This window comes from Pleurodeles waltl, chromosome 2_1 (assembly GCF_031143425.1).
Source record: "Pleurodeles waltl isolate 20211129_DDA chromosome 2_1, aPleWal1.hap1.20221129, whole genome shotgun sequence".
NCBI classification, from domain to species: Eukaryota; Metazoa; Chordata; class Amphibia; order Caudata; family Salamandridae; genus Pleurodeles; species Pleurodeles waltl.
Window position 1 is genome coordinate 66,644,989 of NC_090438.1, and position 19,767 is coordinate 66,664,755.

At 45.6% G+C, this 19,767-nt stretch overlaps 1 protein-coding gene across 2 annotated transcripts in view; it reads left to right on the forward strand.

The window, feature by feature from the left end:
- Window positions 1-19,767, forward strand: part of OPHN1 (oligophrenin 1) — a 449,584-nt gene that overhangs the window by 171,054 nt on the left and 258,763 nt on the right. For both annotated transcript variants that reach the window (XR_011199075.1, XM_069210164.1), the window contains exon 3: window positions 11,607-11,668. Coding sequence is in view for 1 of the 2 variants with exons in the window: in XM_069210164.1 (XP_069066265.1) it covers window positions 11,607-11,668 (62 nt within the window). In the remaining variant the exon portion in view is untranslated. The remainder of the gene's footprint in view (window positions 1-11,606; window positions 11,669-19,767) is intronic.

The window sequence follows — 19,767 nt, forward strand, 5'->3', positions numbered from 1 at the left end:
GCCACATGTAGGTGAGGCCTAACAGCTCAATCACTGCATGCATGGAGAGGCGAGATGTCATATGCTGGGGAGGTCTAACAGCTCAATCACTGCCTACATGGAGAGGCGAGATGCCACATGCAGCTGAGGTCTAACAGCTCAATCACTGCATACATGGAGAGGCAAGATGCCCCATGCAGGTGAGGTCTAACAGCTCACTCACTGCATGCATGGAGGGAGGAGATGCCTCATGCTGGTGAGGTCTAACAACTCAATCACTGCATGCATGGAGAGAGGAGATGCCTCATGCTGGTGAGGTCTAACAGCTCAATCACTGCATGCATGGAGAGAGGAGATGCCTCATGCAGGTGAGGTCTAACAGCTCAATCACTGCATGCATGGAGAGGCGAGATGCCACATGCTGGGGAGGTCTAACAGCTCAATCACTGCATGTATGGAGAGGCGAGATGCCACATCAGGTGAGGTCTAACAGCTCAATCACTGCATGCATGGAGAGGCGAGATGCCACATGCAGGTGAGGTCTAATAGCTCTATCACTGCATGCATGAAGAGGCGAGATGCCACATGCTGGGGAGGTCTAACAGCTCAATCACTGCATGCATGGAGAGAGGAGATGCCACATGAAGGTGAGGTCTAACAGCTCAATCACTCCATGCATGGAGAGGCGAGATGCCACATGCAAGTGAGGTCTAACAGCTCAATCACTCCATGCATGGAGAGGCGAGATGACACGTGCAGGTGAGGTCTAACACCCCATCACTCCATGCATGGAGAGGCGAGATGCCACATGAAGGTGAGGTCTGACAGCTCAGTCACTGCCTTCACGGAGAGGCAAGATGCCACATGCAGGTGAGGTCTTCCAGCTCAATCACTGTTTGCATGGAGAGAGGCGAGATGCCACATGTAGGTGAGGCCTAACAGCTCAATCACTGCATGCATGGAGAGGCGAGATGCCACATGCTGGGGAGGTCTAACAGCTCAATCACTGCATGCATGGAGAGGCGAGATGCCACATGCTGGGGAGGTCTAACAGCTCAATCACTGCATGTATGGAGAGGCGAGATGCCACATCAGGTGAGGTCTAACAGCTCCATCACTCCATGCATGGAGAGGCGAGATGCCACATGCAAGTGAGGTCTAACAGCTCAATCACTCCATGCATGGAGAGGCGAGATGCCACGTGCAGGTGAGGTCTAACAGCTCAATCACTCCATGCATGGAGAGGCGAGATGCCACATGAAGGTGAGGTCTGACAGCTCAATCACTGTTTGCATGGAGAGAGGCGAGATGCCACATGTAGGTGAGGCCTAACAGCTCAATCACTGCATGCATGGAGAGGCGAGATGCCACATGCTGGGGAGGTCTAACAACTCAATCACTGCATGTATGGAGAGGCGAGATGCCACATCAGGTGAGGTCTAAAAGTTCAATCACTGCATGCATGGAGAGGCGAGATGCCACATGAAGGTGAGGTCTGACAGCTCAGTCACTGCCTGCATGGAGAGGCAAGATGCCACATGCAGGTGAGGTCTTACACCTCAATCACTGTTTGCACGGAGAGAGGCGAGATGCCACATGTAGGTGAGGCCTAACAACTCAATCACTCCATGCATGGAGAGGCGAGATGCCACATGCAGGCGAGTTCTAAAAGTTCAATCACTGCATGCATGGAGAGGCGAGATGCCACATGAAGGTGCGGTCTGACAGCTCAGTCACTGCCTGCATGGAGAGGCAAGATGCCACATGCAGGTGAGGTCTTACACCTCAATCACTGTTTGCACGGAGAGAGGCGAGATGCCACATGTAGGTGAGGCCTAACAGATCAATCACTGCATGCATGGAGAGGCGAGATGCCACATGCTGGGGAGGTCTAACAGCTCAATCACTGCCTGCATGGAGAGAGGAGATGCCTGATGCTGGGGAGGTCTAACAGCTCAATCACTGCATGCATGCAGAGGCGAGATGCCCCATGCAGGTGAGGTCTAACAGCTCCGTCACTGCATGCATGGAGAGGCGAGATGCCACATGCAGGTGAGGTCTAACAGCTCAATCACTGCATGTATGGAGAGGTAAGATGCCACATACTGGGGAGGTCTAACAGCTCAATCACTGCATGCATGGAGAGGCAAAATGCCACATGTAGGTTGGGTCTAACAGCTCGTTCACTGCATGCATAGAGAGGTGAGATGCCACATGCAGGTGAGGTATAACAGCTCAATCATTACTTGCATGGAGAGAGGCGAGATGCCACATTTAGGTGAGGTCTAACAGCTCAATCACTGCATGCATGGAGAGGCGAGATGCCACATGCAGAGGAGGTCTAACAGCTCAATCACTGCATGCATGGAGAGGCAAAATGCCACATGTAGGTTGAGTGTAACAGATCAATCACTGCATGCATGGAGAGGAGAGATGCCACATGCAGATGAGGACGAACAGCTCAATCACAGCATGCACGGAGAGGCAAAATGTCACATGTAGGTGAGGTCTAACAGCTCAAATCACTGCATGCATGGAGAGGTGAGATGCCACATGCAGGTGAGGTCTAACAGCTCAATCACTCCATGCATGGAGAGGCGAGATGCCACATGAAGGTGAGGTCTAACAGCTCAATCACTGCCTGCATGGAGAGAGGAGATGCCTCATGCTGGGGAGGTCTAACAGCTCAATCACTGCATGCATGCAGAGGCGAGATGCCCCATGCAGGTGAGGTCTAACAGCTCAGCCACTGCATGCATGGAGAGGCGAGATGCCACATGCAGGTGAGGTCTAACAGCTCAATCACTGCATGTATGGAGAGCTAAGATGCCACATACTGGGGAGGTCTAACAGCTCAATCACTGCATGTATGGAGAGGCGAGATGCCACATCAGGTGAGGTCTAACAGCTCAATAACTCCATGCATGGAGAGAGGAAATACCACATGAAGGTGAGGTCTAACAGCTCAATCACTCCATGCATGGAGAGGCGAGATGCCACATGCAAGTGAGGTCTAACAGCTCAATCACTCCATGCATGGAGAGGCGAGATGCCACGTGCAGGTGAGGTCTAACAGCTCAATCACTCCATGCATGGAGAGGCGAGATGCCACATGCAGGCGAGTTCTAAAAGTTCAATCACTGCATGCATGGAGAGGCGAGATGCCACATGAAGGTGCGGTCTGACAGCTCAGTCACTGCCTGCATGGAGAGGCAAGATGCCACATGCAGGTGAGGTCTTACAGCTCAATCACTGTTTGCATGGAGAGAGGCGAGATGCCACTTGTAGGTGAGGCCTAACAGCTCAATCACTGCATGCATGGAGAGGCGAGATGCCACATACTGGGGAGGTCTAACAGCTCAATCACTGCATGCATGGAGAGGCGAGATGCCACATCCTGGGGAGGTCTAACAACTCAATCACCGCATGTATGGAGAGGCGAGATGCCACATCAGGTGAGGTCTAAAAGTTCAATCACTGCATGCATGGAGAGGCGAGATGCCACATGAAGGTGAGGTCTGACAGCTCAGTCACTGCCTACATGGAGAGGCAAGATGCCACATGCAGGTGAGGTCTTACACCTCAATCACTGTTTGCACGGAGAGAGGCGAGATGCCACATGTAGGTGAGGCCTAACAGCTCAATCACTGCATGCATGGAGAGGCGAGATGCCACATGCTGGGGAGGTCTAACAGCTCAATCACTGGCTGCATGGAGAGAGGAGATGCCTCATGCTGGGGAGGTCTAACAGCTCAATCACTGCATGCATGCAGAGGCGAGATGCCCCATGCAGGTCAGGTCTAACAGCTCCGTCACTGCATGCATGGAGAGGCGAGATGCCACATGCAGGTGAGGTCTAACAGCTCAATCACTGCATGTATGGAGAGGTAAGATGCCACATACTGGGGAGGGCTAACAGCTCAATCACTGCATGCATGGAGAGGCAAAATGCCACATGTAGGTTGGGTCTAACAGCTCGATCACTGCATGCATGGAGAGGCAAAATGCCACATGTAGGTTGGGTCTAACAGCTTGATCACTGCATGCATGGAGAGGTGAGATGCCACATGCAGGTGAGGTCTAACAGCTCAATCGTTGCTTGCATGGAGAGAGGCGAGATTCCACTTGTAGGTGAGGTCTAACAGCTCAATCACTGCATGCATGGAGAGGCGAGATGCCACATGCAGGGGAGGTCTAGCAGCTCAATCACTGCATTCATGGAACGAGGAAATGCCTCATGCTGGGGAGGTCTAATGGCTCAATCACTGCATGCATGGAAAGAGGAGATGCCACATGCAGGTGAGATCTAACAGCTCACTCACTGCGTGCATGGAGAGGGGAGCTGCCTCATGCTGGTGAGGTCTAACAGCTCAATCACTGCATGCATGGATAGGCGAGATGCCACATGCAGGTGAGATCTAACAGCTCAATCACTGCATGTATGGAGAGGTAAGATGCCACATACTGGGGAGGTCTAACAGCTCAATCACTGCATGCATGGAGAGGGGAGCTGCCTCATGCTGGTGAGGTCTAACAGCTCAATCACTCCATGCATGGAGAGGCGAGATGCCACATGCAGGTGAGGTCTAACAGCTCCATCACTGCATTCATGGAACGAGGAAATGAATCATGCTGGGGAGGTCTAACGGCTCAATCACTGCATGCATGGAAAGAGGAGATGCCACATGCAGGTGAGATCTAACAGCTCAATCACTGCATGCATGGAGAGGCGAGATGCCACATGTAGGTGAGATCTAACAGCTCAATCACTGCATACATGGAGACGCGAGATGCCTCACGCTGGTGAGGTCTTACAGCTCAATCACTGCCTGCATGGAGTCGCGAGATGCCTCACGCTGGTGAGGTCTTACAGCTCAATCACTGCCCTAGAAGCTAGAAGTCAGTGTAGCTGGTGGATACCTGCTGCCCCAGCCACGCCGCAGGCCCTATCTTCTGTGGGTGGACATGAAGTTAGAAGATTCAGAGTGAGGTCCTCAGGCTTGCGTAGACTGTGAGGCGCCTTGTCTCATACACAATGTTGTGGTTTTTGGATGGCTGCTTGCATCTCACTATAGGAAATGCATGTTCTACCTAACTGTAAGTGCATATGAACATTGTATGGCAACTTAGTGGTCATTGCCTATGACGACAACCTTTGTTGGCCGGCTGCTCACTGGCCACGCCCAAGCATATGCCGAGGCTTGGACAAGACTTACAGATGCTTAGGTTATATATTTACTTATATACAAACATTGTAAGCTGGTCTGCACGAGGGCTTTCCTGTTGACGTTTGTATAATGCACACTTTGCTCACATTTACCCTATAAAGTACCTGCGCGCTGTAGCAGAGCATGTTGTACATTTGGTTCCTTGGGGATCCTGATGGCAGTAATTGGGGATCAGAGAAGTGAGATTACTTCATGTTCACATGCTTAATTCTGATCTGAATTTTAAATCTAAGTGTATCTTGGTTGTGTAGTCCTAATTTGCTTGATAGCAATGACTGATAAAGGAAAACCAGTGCTGCACACAAGGTACATCTGCAACATGAGGACATTTGCCAATTCTTAGGTCCCTGTGCTGCCTGCACAGGCTGAAGCTTGTTCTTTGCTCCTGCCCTACACGCTGCAGCTTGTCACTGGGTATTTCAGGGCAAGTACCCTAACTCTGGCAGGTGTATTGTCCTTGTTACGCATTGCTGAGAGCTGCCAGGTGATCACTGTGTGGTCATGTTCAACCTAAGGAGTGCAGCTATGTTACATAGCTGTTAACAGGTGAGCATTCTGAGACCTGTGGACCCCCAGCTGTAACGTGAAATGAGCCCCATAATGTTTTGTGCTATTTTCAGAAACCCAAGCACTGGGGGAAAGTTTACAGCATCTGTTTATGTAACATGGTTTATTAGAGAACTCTAATCACATGAGGTGATGGAAGCAAAGCATGTTTGAGCCATCCTCTTGTGGGAGCAGTGTGGTGCTAGAAGGAATTTGAGTGAATTCTTATGAATGGTTAAATATTGGGACATGTATGACAGTCACCAGAATGTACCACGCTGCTGATATGTAGCTGGTTGCCTATTTTGTCTAGATGCTAGCTCCAAAAGCAGGGAAAAACAAATACTTATAAGGTGGGTATATTAATATATACTGTCTGCTGTATCAGAACAAATCCCACCTTGTTCAACCCACGAGTAGTTTGAATGTGTGTGAACGCTACAGGATTGCTTATAGGGAAGAAAAGATGCGATTCTGTAGTTCCTGACTCTGGTCATTGTATTTTCATATTCTGTTGTCCACAGAAGCAGATTGTGGGTCATATCTTCTCAGTGGGAAGCGTCAGCAGGATGGAACGAAGCGCCCAGAAAGGCTAGCCAGACACATTGCGAATAGCCTTAAAGTGTCAAGGGGTACTTTCATTTTTCCTGAATAGCAGGGACCGGATCTAATGCTGACAAAGACACATTGTAGTCATATTTTTGCAGTGGGAAGTGTCAGCATGATTGGACCATCATTCCAGGAATCAGCAAGGCTAGCCTGTGACATTGCAAACAGTCTTAAAGTAGTAATGGGTGGTTTGATTTTGCCTACAGGGCCAAAGGCCAGAGCTCTTTGATGAATAAGGCAGTCAAAGTCTCTGCTGTCCCATGGCAGACTAAAACTGCAATATTCAGCAGACTCACTCAACACACTCTACTAGCTGAAGCTGCCATTCAGAAAGGCTGAATTAGGAGTTGTCCAGGTCAGCAAATGATATCTTTTGGCTACAGTCATTTCACATCAAAGGCCTTTTGCTAATGGCAAGATCAGAGTCAGTGTATGGCGGGCGGGGGAATGGGAAGGAACTAGGCAGAGCAGAAGAGGAGACTGAAAGGAAAGTTAACTTTAGGAGGCAAATGTGAAAGGTGTTTTTAGCAAGGTTCATTGATCAGGGAAGAGCTGGGCTAAGATTGAACAAAGTAAGAATTACCCAGTCTGTATCATGCTGCTGTTTTAGCCGAAACAATGGAAGGAGCGTAAGTCTGCCATCACCGCATTGTCTCTGAGATATCATTCACTACTAATAATGAAAGTTCTAGTTATCTGAAGTAAATTCGAGAAAGCCAAGAGACTGTTTCCTTATGTAAATTTAAAAGAGCATGAGTCTGGGGCATGAAAGTATTGAGCTCATGTGGGAGAGAGGACAGGAGGGGAAGACAAAGCAGGTTGATTGGCTCTTATGCTGTCAGGGCAGTAAGCTATCATAGGCCGTATTACGCACAGGGGCACTCTCCCTCTTGGTGCCACGGGACACCTTTCAAAATATGCGCCGGGTGTAAACAGGGGCAGTGTGCCCTAGTACAATGAATGCCCCCAGGGCAGCCTCAAACCTGCTCTGCTCTGGGGTTAGCGCATTCAGTGAAATACAGAGCGGCTGCTTCAGAGCTGTTCCACGTTACTCTGTGCAGGCGGCCACCTGCCCGCAGTTTACAGAGGGCATAGAGATCCCCCCGCAGGTGGGTGCAGTGGGTAGTTGCATCCTCCTGCAGGACCGCAATAAGAATGTGCCATCTTTTTGTGGCACATTGTGGGTGCGCCTTACGAGGCCCTGTTTGCATCTGTGCCCACGTCTATAAATTTGTGGGCCCGCAGAGGCAAAGACATTCCTTCATTTGCATCGGGCCACACCGCCATGCAAATATGGGAACCCCCTCTCATGATAGCACTGGTGGTACATGTGCGCCGGCTCTATCAGTACTACAGAATGAGTCGCACAACTAGCTGCGGCCCCTTCTGTAAAACCGCGGTGCCCCCCAAAGCGGGAGCACACACCCGTTGCGCTTCGGGGCACAATCCCAAGTGCTTTGTCTCCCACTGTTGCATGTGCATGGTGCCAGTCTGGCTGGGTCTGACCCGATGCCTGACTAGTGCTTGCATGACCCGTGCTGGTCTCCTTTGGGAGCCTCCGAGTGCTAGAGAGGGGATTGGGGTCTGAACCTGTTGCTGAAAATGTCAACGTCCTTCGGCCTTGAAGGAGGAGGTGGAGTCTGAGTTTTTTAAAGGTTGTGTAGTTTCTGCGCAGGTCGCCAGCATTGATTGCTCTTCCAATCCCTTCCTTACTCGTGTGGTGTATATATTCAGCAACGGGCAGTGTCTTTGCCTTAAAAAAGTGCATGGCTATTGCCCATGTGACCAATTCCCATTCTTGGCATTCAGGCATTTATTTACTCAGCACCATCTCTTCCTAACGCTTTGTGCCATGCGGATTACTAGGCTTTCCTTGATTGACCCATCCCCCTTGTTTTGCTGAACATGCGCACATCATCCCACTGCCCTTATGACTAGGCTGATGCTGTGTAGGTGCCTGTATGGTTTACTCATTATTCTGATTATAATTTGTGCGTCAATCGCCCACATACCCTCACCAATTACACCGCCTGGAGCTGTGTCCCAAAACACGATAACCACATGGCGATGGTCATTGTGCGCTACATGAAAACACTTCCCACAAAAGCTCAAAACAAAAGCAACACCCTTCGAACCACAGATCTTGCATGGCGCAGCTTTCTATACACTTGGGTACACACTTCAGCGCTCCACCTAGAGGTAGTAAGCGCTATACAATAGCTACAATACAATTCACTTACAAATTAACCGCGTACATAGTAGACGCAAGCCTGAAGTAGTATGTCACCCCAATGAGGTGATACAAGTCTGTGTTGAAAAGGCACAGACCGATTGTAATCAATGGGAAGATAAATGCTTAGTGAGCCTTGGACACACATTGTCCAAATTTGATACTTCTTGCTGTGGGGAAGAAAGGAGAGTAGTTGTCACAACCATTTCAGACCCACCTGTCAACTGAGCCACAGTAATTAACACCAGTGGTCTGGGGAGCCTCTGGCAGGTCAGGTAGGTCTACAAGAAATGCTGACTGAGCACTGGGAGTTCTGTACCCGTCTCATCTGAAGTTACATTGATCTTCACATATTGCAGCAAGAACCTCAAAATCTCCACGCGGCTGCTTTCCAGTGACTTGTTCCATTTACCTTCGCTCAGATGGGGATTTGAGAACTACATTTTTAGTTCCCAAAGTCTAATCCATTGCGAAGACCAGTAAGTGTCTGCAATTCAGCAGTATATTCTGTGGCCCTTCTGGTAGGATTATAGACTAACCACACTTGCCACCTAATCCACCATCTGCTGCATGCTTTGCATGTTTCAGCAAAAAAGTTTCTTATATAGATCAAAGGTTACTGAAAAAAAGTGTCACACGTTGTGCCAAACAGTGGCAGAGCCTGTGTAAATATTAACCAGGAACCCTTAAGAAGCCAATTGCTGTATTCTGTTGTTAATCTGGTACTAATGACAGTATAAATGTGTGCTAAAATGGCAAAATAGAGTAATAATACTGGCACAGAATGTGCCACATAATTCTGCACCACCGTCTTATCCTGCTCCCATAATTTAGTCAACCCTGCCACATAATTTGATCCTCCATTTCATATTAATTCCAGGAGCCATGTGCATTGTTTTCTGTTATTATCAGGGGGATGGCTGCTAGCTTTAAATGAATGCCTCTCATTGAAGGCCCAGATTTGTGGCCTGTGAGTTGCCTTTGGCCCATCGGGTATTGTTGTTATTAAGGTCTCTCATGTCTTCTGCGGCTCTGGCACCGATGATGCATCACTGGTTGTTGCAGTTGAAAGGGTGTTCGAGCGTGCACCTCTGGTCTGTAGTGATATGGAGATGCTGGGTGATAATTGGTTTTAGTATTGTCTCCCCTGATTAGCAGTTTCTTGTCAGTATTTTGTTCATTTACTATTTCCCAGCAATGTTTTAGATGTTGCTGTATGTCTAGCAGCTGAAAGAGAGATGAATGTGTACCTTAAGAAACAAGAACTTGTGGAAATATCTTCTTGTTATTAACGATGCTGATCGTTACTTTTGCGTTTCTTACAGTAGCCTATGGTCAGAACACAGTGTGTCTGCTGGGAAGTACTTGTGGGAAGCGCCTTCTGAATTGGCGGAAAAACGTCCGTATAATGGATTTAAGAAATTCTACTTCTTGGTACAGTTTCATCCGAGGCACGTGCATACTTAAGACGTCAGCAACGTGTCAATAACAGATGGAACTTTGGATAATGCTGGCCAAGAACCGTCTTCGTCTCTAAGACTTTGTACTCGCCAAGGAATGATGCGACTATTATTGGCTCTTTCTGGTTGCATAAGAACAGCAGAACCTGCCCAGATGAGTCACTGCGGGAACTTCTGTTCATCTTTCGCTCGTTAGCTGGAAGTCTCCTCCAGACAGCGCCCTCGTGGGCGTTGCTAAGGCCTCCTCAGCAATTTAAAAACATTTATATGGGATTTAAATCTCCTGGTTTCTCCCAGTTGTTCTGGCGTGGAATAAGAGCGTCTGTTTGTGGGGCGCGTGAGAAAAGGGGGGCGTTTCTCCTGCTGTGGTCAGAGTAAAGATAGAGCTGGTGACTAAGGGCCATATGTACTAAAGCATTTCCCCATAGACACAGAATGGGTCAAATCCTTTGGTACATCTGGCCCTAAGTGAGCAGCAGAGCTAGTGGAGAATGAGTTGATGGAGAGCGTCAGTAGCATCTTGTGTGTGGAGGATGCTTAGGAGACCCCGCACGAGATGGCGCAGTCTTAGCGCGTGGGCACACCTATGGATTCTCGTGCTATTTACATTCCCATACTAACTCAAAGTGTTAAACTGGGTTTTGGGCCATGGAAAGTGTGACTGGAAAGATGAATATTGTCACAGGCGGGTAAGTGAAGGTCCCCATGAAAGTGCAAGGGTTGTTTGTGGAGTAGTTTAGTTTCTGACCAGGGATAAAGCATACTCCATAGAGGAAACGGACCCAACCAACTGCTTGCAATGAAGTTTGAGCCATTTACTAAGTCCAGACATTGATGAGCGGAGTCATCAAGTGGGTGGAAAGAGTATTCCTGAAGCTGTTCTATTTTCACAAAGGTACAAGGGGCAATTGTGGTTTTAGATTGCCTTGTGACATAAGATGTGGTTTATGTGAGGTGGCGTCCCATTGTCAGCAAAATTCGAATTGTCTGGTGGCCATGAGAGAGGAAGTTATTAATGAGCTCAAGTTCGGTTTTAAAAACAGGGCCAACAGTACTGCAGTAGGGTGGCTTGGCCATGTCAACGCTCTTTCAAAGCCCAGAGATCACAGTCGGCTGTGTATTGACTTTTCTCACAGATAGCAGTGGTCAACATCTTCAGAAAAAAACAAATATTTGAGAAAAGGATGGGCAAAAGAAATGAGTGCTGAACCGCAAAAAAAACCCCATAAAATCGGAAAAATAGTTCCATGTTTTGTATGCATTTAACATGGACTACAGTTTTGACTTTTGGGGTGTCTGTGTTGTTAACAATTTTGACATGAATGAAAAAAAACATAACCATTTCTTAGGTTTTTTTTATAAGAACATTTTATTAGGTTTCGGTAACAATACAAAGAAAGCACACACATTGCACCCCCAGAGGGAACCTTTGTAAATTGACCAGTGAAAGTCTTCTGTAGTTTTAAGGATTGGTTTAATACATTAGAATAGCGATACTTGCTGTTTGGAATTTTTCCTAACTGTGTCTTTTGTATTTTTTGTGTTCCTTTTTAGCGGAATCGTTCAAAGAATTTTCGGAACTTTTGTCGGAAGTGGAGCTCGAAAGGATGATGATGGTAAGGAAGAATAAGTGCTATATGTACCTAGGCTTTGGACATAGCCAGGACCATTTAAATGCCTGAGGTAGTAATATTGGCAAAGAAACAACTATGCTAATAACATTCGTCTAGGTATTGGGTGTGATTTTCCATCTGATTCTGGCTATGTTGGTAAATAGCAAAGAATAAGGTGAGGAACCACATTTTGCACCCATCTTGCACCTGGTGCTTTTTCCCTGGCTCGCTGTGGTGCGCAGGCATTTGCATACAAGCTAGTCTTTACCGCCTGTGCAAAAAGTGGAAGACATGAAAATGTGGAAAAGTGTAAATGAGTGCAAACACTATAGCCCACCTGTATTACAATTTACTCATGGGTCTGAATAACCCTCACAATGAACAGCTGCAAAATGATGCAGTAGATTGAAGAAAGACATTTTCTTTTCTGTAGGCAGATTAAATGCTCACACCTCTTCAATATATCCTGCTTTTTAGGTCTCCCCTGTGAGAGCGCTTGTGCTTCATGGTTGCGAGAGATGTTGTATACAAAAGGGGCTGCAGCCCACCCATTGCTTAACATTTGTTGACTTCATTGTCACTTTTATTTGCTGCCCTCTAATTGGCCATCGCCTGCTGGCTTCACTTCCTCTTCTTCCGGCTGGAGCATGGACCAAGTAGTGATTGCTTCAGTTTGATTGCGGTCCTTCCACTGATTGCGCTGTGATTGAAATACTACTTTTATTTTTACTTTTTTCCCTGTCGTTCTTGTTTGAACCTCTTGCCATTTGTACCTATGTTTCACTATGTCACACACACTTCAAAGAAGCCCCTTTTCCCCCAGAAATTGATGTTTATTGTGACAGTGTTATCTACTTTTATTGTGACAGCAGATGTTATCTGTTTCTAAATGTATTTTCACAGATATGGATTAATTGCTTTCTTTATGTGATAGGATTTTTTGCCAAATGTTATACATTTTTTTTTCTTTTTCATGCATGGGAAGATTAATTGATTTGCTCAGAATCCCAGGGGTGTTGTGCTGAGACCTAGCAATCATTGACAAAACCAATAATTCTCGCCTTTGAGACTATTGGCTGTGCCAATGCCTGTTATTCATGATGTACAGCATGGGAATTGCTGACTTTGGCAACGATGTGTAGCTGTGCTGCATTGCAACGTGGCTGAGATACAGCATGGCTAAAAATAATAATAATAATAATTTAAAAAAGGACTGATGCATTCAGCGCTAATGCACTTTAACCCAACCAGGATACTAAGGGCATGATTACGATCTTGGTAGATGGGGTTACTCCATCACAAACGTGACGGCTATCCCGTCCGCCGTATCACGAGTCTATTATGTCCTATGCAGATTGTAATATGGTGGACGGAATATCCGTCACATTTGTGAGGGAGTATTCCAACCGCCAAGATCGTAATCAGGCCCTAACTGTGGAAAACTGAGCTAACAAAATTCTTTGCTGATTCTCATTCAAATACAGTTATTAGTTCTATGTGAAAACAAAGCAAAACATTAATTAAAAACTACAAAATGTGAGTAGATCCTCATCTGTAAATATCTCTTAATAACTTGTGACTTGGTTTATATTTATAAATATAGACAAACTCCTCAGCTAATGTACTATTCTCCATCACTTGACCATTCATAGTTTTACTTGCTTGTACCTTCCCTGTCACCAGGCTGGGACTCTTTGGTACCTTTAAAATAGCAATAAATACTGTTAATTATGCCCAACAACAGTGCTTGTTTAGTAGCACAACAGCCTCATTTGAAACAACCTGAACTTCAGCCAAAGAGGTGGGTGTGCTCAACACTCTACTCCTCCTGCTGACCACCATAGCTGAGATTTCTACCACGGCATATATGATTGGAGTTGCTGTACCTTGACAGTTCACTGAATGTTTTCTTTTTCTACAACTATCTTGGAATTCTGCCAGCTCCTGCTTCACCTACACAGTGCAGTGAAGTTTTACTGGAATTATGTATTTTTTTACTGCCCAAAAGGTAAAGTTCAGCTGTAAAACTGTAAAACTGTAAACTGTAAACTTTGCACTTGTATAGCGCACTACTCACCCGTTAGGGTCTCAAGGCGCTGTACTCATACCGCTATGGAACCCCTCCTGGCTTTTCCCTGTGAGGTGCCCACTCCTGGGCACCCCCAGTGTGAAGCCAGGCATCCAAGCGCTGGTGGGGCCGTTGTGGAGATTAAGCAAGCTATTGCCCAGAGTTGCAGAGTGGGACCCATTAATTAGATTAGGCACCGAGGCGAGAATTATCTGGTCCAAGGGAAATTGAGCCCAAGACCTGCCGAAGCGGGACTTGAACCCTGTTCTTGAGCCAGATCTCTGCTTCAGGGTCTGCCACTCTAACCATTGTGCCACACTTCTCCACTCTGTCATCCTGGAAGATAAAGAGAAGAGATATCTCTTCAAAATTTGCTCCACTTGTGGGCAATGTACGATCTATGCAGATGACGCTCATCTTATATATTTATATTGCATACAGTAAAAGCACAGGGCCTTTCGCTCGACATCTGTCAGACTTTGTCTTCAAGGATGGAAAGAGGACTGGCCTTGTGCCTCGTGGAGTCGAAATAGTCCCCGGACATCCCCTTGTCAGATCATTCTGTGCTCAATCCTCCACCAAGCACTGCCACAAAGCTGGCACAAAAAAAGAAATCTTTAGCATTTCCAGAGGTTGAATTTTCTGAAAAAGCGCCAGGATGTGCCTTGAAAAAGGAGGAAAACAAAGGTTCCTCTGACAAGACATTGAAACGTGCTTTGGAGCACAATGTGTTCAAGATGGTGTGAAAACCCAGCTCCTCTGAGGCTCAGTCACAGTTCTGCCTAAGTAGTCATCCACAGGAAACCTCATCGCTAAAGAAGGGGACACAGTCGCCAACCCCGATGATGACCATATCTCTAACATTGGCTCATATGACCACTCTCTTGAGGACAAAGAAGACGTCATCAGCGACTGACCACGAAGACCCTGTCAACAGGGAGTGCCCAGCCAATGGCCGTGAAGAACCCCTCGATTGTTCCGTTGATGATGCCTCCATCCACGGCCTCTTTGACGGCAGCTCCTTTGTTGTCATCATCAGCTACCTTGCCGACTAAAGCTGTTGGTGACACTGTCGACCAGTGCTGTGCAAGACGTCCTTGTACTATCTTCGATGTTATCTTTTACATGGATTCAAGCTTTGTCATTGAAGATGTTGGTGCATCTCTCAATAACTATTCTGGGTTATGAACTAGTAACGTACATTAGTGACCAGGCGCTGTCAGATTCAGCTTACAGTTTAGCACAGTTGGATGTGCAATATAGACCAAACTATGAATATATATACATATGGCCAATCGCCAGGCTACATAGGTGAAGAGAACTCCAAAGGGTCTTAAGGGGAATAACAGGAATATGATGAATGCTGTGGACATAGCGAGTGGCCCTACGATGCCACACAGCACAGCTGTGAGTCTCCTATGATGCTAATGCCAAAAGCCTTTCTTTATACTCTGCAACAGATGATGGAAACATTTCAAAAGTTAGTTCTGCAGCTGTAATCTTACTACGTAATGACCTAGCAAGTTTCTAGGCTTCAGCAACATCCACAGCATTCACCAATTATTATGGCCTGGACTTGAATGAGGCAACCAAGTCTTTAGTGTGTCGAGCAGTTAGGTGCAACTTGTTTCATTACAGCTGAGCGGCCTTCCTGTTTATTGTTAACATAAATGTACTACTTGCTATATTTATTTAAGCATGTGTGTGAAAGAAAATGTCCCTTTTTGCATAGCCACCACCATCATTTGTTTGCTGAAGTGTATTGAGGGTCTTTTGGCTGCACACAGAACCACTGCTGTCCAGTGCCCAACAAATGTGCTCTGACCCCTAAAACATGTATACATTGGCTAATCCCTGATTAGTGTATGTAATTCTCCTATAAAGCCATGGTACATGCTGTAGAAACTACACCCATGGCATGGACAGTTAAATATCACCTGTGGACTGCAGCACTGATTGTGGCACCCACTTGTGTGACAGTTAAAATATGGCTTCAGGTCGACCATTATAGCATGACTGCTGCAGTTTAAACCTGCAGTGCAACCTGTTAACATAACTCCAATTGGCAGGTAAAAAAATCTGTTTTGAATATTAGTAGGAACCTTTATGTAGTCATTGTAGCCCACAAGGTAGTATGCATGGTATTTGAAAGTTGGATATGTAAAAAGTTAATGTTAACATGACAAGGCCCTAAAAGCTATTATTACTGAGGAAGACATAGCTGTCCTTTGTAGAAAATAGGAGTACCCAGGGGTGTGGAATTTAATAAAATATCTACTTGTTCATGGGACAGGTTGCTTCTTAAACTACTTGTCCTGTAAAAAATCTACTTGTCCCTTTGGTGCCATGTAGTGCCACAACAAATTATGGCAGAAATCCCATTATGTAAGAGCTCTGATAATAGCCTCTCTGATTATACCACGGCTAATACTATAGTAGAGCTTGAATACTTGTAATTTCAATCCCTACTATAGCAGTTTCCTTATTTTGCCACCTTTCTGCAGATTTATATATTGGGGGCAGCAGGAAGCAGTAGTGCCAGGGCTGGAATGCCTCTTAGTCTGCAAACCTAATAACTTGCCTATTTTAGGGTTTTCACCAGCTCTTCTCTAATCTTTTCCCGTACTGAGAAAGGTTGGAAATGTGCTCCTAACAATGGCAGAGGTAGAAGTTCTCCAAGGGTTGGGGAAAAAAGTGGTTAGAGGGAAAGTAAACTTGTAAACACTCAATAGATTTTCACATGAGCATATCCGCACATGCATATTTGCTCGTGTTAAAATACAGTTGACAAATATTTTCTAGGAGTACGATTTCCTGGTCTACTTCTTTAAGTTCTTGTGAATTCATGAAAGCCACTCATTCAAAGATATATGCCATGGGTGCACTTTTGTTACTTTGTTTAAGAATTGGGCCCCTAATTAGGTCTGGTGTTAACCAAGATATTTCTTTCTGTGTATATCTGCTGGCTTTACTGTGAGTGATCGCATACTGCGGTTCCACAAGGAGCATAGTGGCACACAAAGTAGTTTTGTTCAGTGCCAGGAACTACTGTGGCAATCAGTGGTGTAACAAAACTGGAGCCCCCCCCGCATAGAACATGGTAGGGGCCGCCCTTCAGACTCACTTAGGGCAGGGTCTGCGGGGCCTTTGTCACGCCACTGGTGGCAATGTGTGCTTTTTGAAACCAAAAAACTTCTTTTGCTTTTTGCCGGTGTTTGTTGCAATGGTGAGGGCCTGGCAGCTCCCACAACAATAAAGTGTTACAAAAGCCATGTCAAAACAAGACACTCATTGACGAAACCAAAAGACTGACATCAAACTTTGGATTGGTTGTCTTTGCCAGTGCTTGTTTATTTTCATGCTTCCCATAATCTTGTTGAAAATAGTTACACTGATTTTCCATTAGGAATATTTTGGGGAAATACTAGCATGCATCAACACACTTTAACAAATGACGCTTCAAAGAAAAAGCACCTAAAATTTCATAGTAGCGAAACGTTTTTTTCCTCCTTGCATTTTTTTCGGAACATTTTATTTTGAAATCAAAGGATCATCACTCTTGCTTACAAGCTTCTGTAATCATTTGCATCTAATCAAGAGCATTCTGGGAGCATTATACTTAGCCTAATATTGTTGAACTTTTCGAACGTGTGTACACTTTTGAAATGTTTCTTTACTGGAACCACTGTAAGTAGTGCAGTGTGACTTTAAAACGTTTATTTACAACGCTCACCCTAATATTAAAGGCTTTTCATTAATGAATCATAAATACAAGTTCGACCAGCATTAACATAGGGACACACATATTATCTCAACTGAAGACAGTTTGCTTCTCTGTAAACTGGCAGCCAAAGGGTTTGTGCTGCAGGGGGTTGGGCATACTTGTTCCAAGGACAAAATAAACATGAAAACCTGGTGCCATTGACTCCAAACAATATGTCCTGGTCGTCGGACTATAGGAATTATAATTAGAATACTAACACTGAATCTCAGAAATGGGATTCGCTGCAAAAATAATAAAACAACTATTTTTAATAAAACCAAATTCAATGAAGTCTGATTTTTTTAAAACACATATTGAGGAAAAGTAACTTTCAAAAATATACTTTTTCTCTGCCTGAAATTCCTGAATGCTAATTTCCATATACTCCCCAACAACTCCCAACCTGTACTTGGCCTGAATGAGGTGTGAATACCCAATAGATCTTTGATTCACAGTTTGACCTGAATACGCAGGGATTACTCCTTTGAGCTCAGCAGAATAGTGGAGACCTGCCATCCTGTTGGCACCACAATGTCAAATCCTCCTGATGGGTCTGTAACACTTTGGTGCACTTGAAAGGGAGCAAACAGGATGATAGGACAGTTCATGTGTATCCCTTGTCTAGTGCTAAGGGACAACGCTTTGGTCTTACCTGACTTGTGTCTCCTGGTTTATTGTAGTTACAGGGCTTGCTTCAAAATTGATTTTATGACCATCCCCTAACACTCCCAGCATTCAGGACCTAAGTTAATTGGTGGCTGAAGACTTTGGCCATCTGGGCACTGTCCTCACATTTGGCATTTTGGGACTTTGGACTCTAAGAATCAGTTGGCTGACCTCCTGTGTGGCTACAGGGACACAACTGTCTCCAAGAGGCTTTTCTCTTAAAGTACCAAGCTGACCAGTATCAACTGGACCTGGACTAGACCATGGTCTTGGCCCCTGCCCGACACCCTGAAAGTCTCTAGGTGCTTCTCCTTAGGTACTGGGGTCATAGAAATTCACTCCTGTGAATTGGCAGCAAAGAAAGGTCTGGAAACTTTGAATAACTTTTGCTCCTGAGTTTCAGGGACATCTGCTGTGAAAAGTATCGTATAGCAGTTTCATGGCATGAGCTTGAATTTCAGCTTAGTTCAGCTCAAAGCTCCAAGCACCTGTGAAAATAATGACAAAGTCCCTTTATTCTTTGGGACTAAGACAAAATGTCAACACTTTTCTTCACAAAAGTGACAAATCTCCTCTCTGAATTGTCCCTTACATTTCTGTTTAACTGTTAGACTTTCACCAGGACCAGTCCACTCGGTGTATCTGACCCACGCTCCATTGTAGTCACCTTCTAATCGCGTCTAGGTGCTGGTGTAGCTCAACCATTGACTACCATTGGGAATTTGCACTCTTTGGTGCTAGGTTTGACTCAAATCTTTAAAGATAATTTATCTGGTTCTCCTCAATCGATTTTTGTAGTTTTGGTGTCATTTTGCTTATTTTTTAAGTTATTTTTATAAATTGGAGTGGGATTTTTATTGCGTTGTGTTTTTTACTTTATAACTGTTTTGATATTTCTGATGCTTTATGCATTGCCTGAGACAGGAGAGAGAACGGGTGTAGTATAAGATGGCAGGAAGATTTTGTTAATGTGCTATTTTAGACCTTTCATGTTTGCATCAATGCAAAAGCAAGCCGGAGGTGGAAAGGGACGTTGTTCCAGGGTCTCTGTGCATATACAAAAAAAAACTCTGAAAACCTGTGGACATGTACATTCATTGTGAAATATTTGGATATCCTGCCTGGCCAGGGATGTGCTCTTAGTAATGCATGTGCCATCAGATCCATCACATTTTCTGTTTTGATCTCTTGGTCATATTCATTTCAGCGCTCACCCCGCTCACCCAAGGAAAGTTGGAATGAATAACCGTCTTTGCTCTACCCCTCTGAAAGCAACTGTTCTCACCAACTGGACCCCCTTGTGACAGTGATCAACCCCCTACCCCTGAGATGGAGTTACTTTCTTTCTCTCTACTCGCTGTTTATCTCTTTCTGAAAATGTTAATTTGCCTCTTGGTGTATGCTTTTCCATTCCCATGAAGCCCTTGATCATGTTGGAACAATTCTGGGAAACTACCCACTTGTTCCAGGAACCAACGACACAAGTACTGCCTTCCTTTCAAACAAACTTGACTTCCCTCTTCACTTTCTTTACCTCCTTTCTCAACCTGTTTGCAGCTTCTTTACATCATGCTCAATATTGAATGAGTACAGTGTGAGGCATCT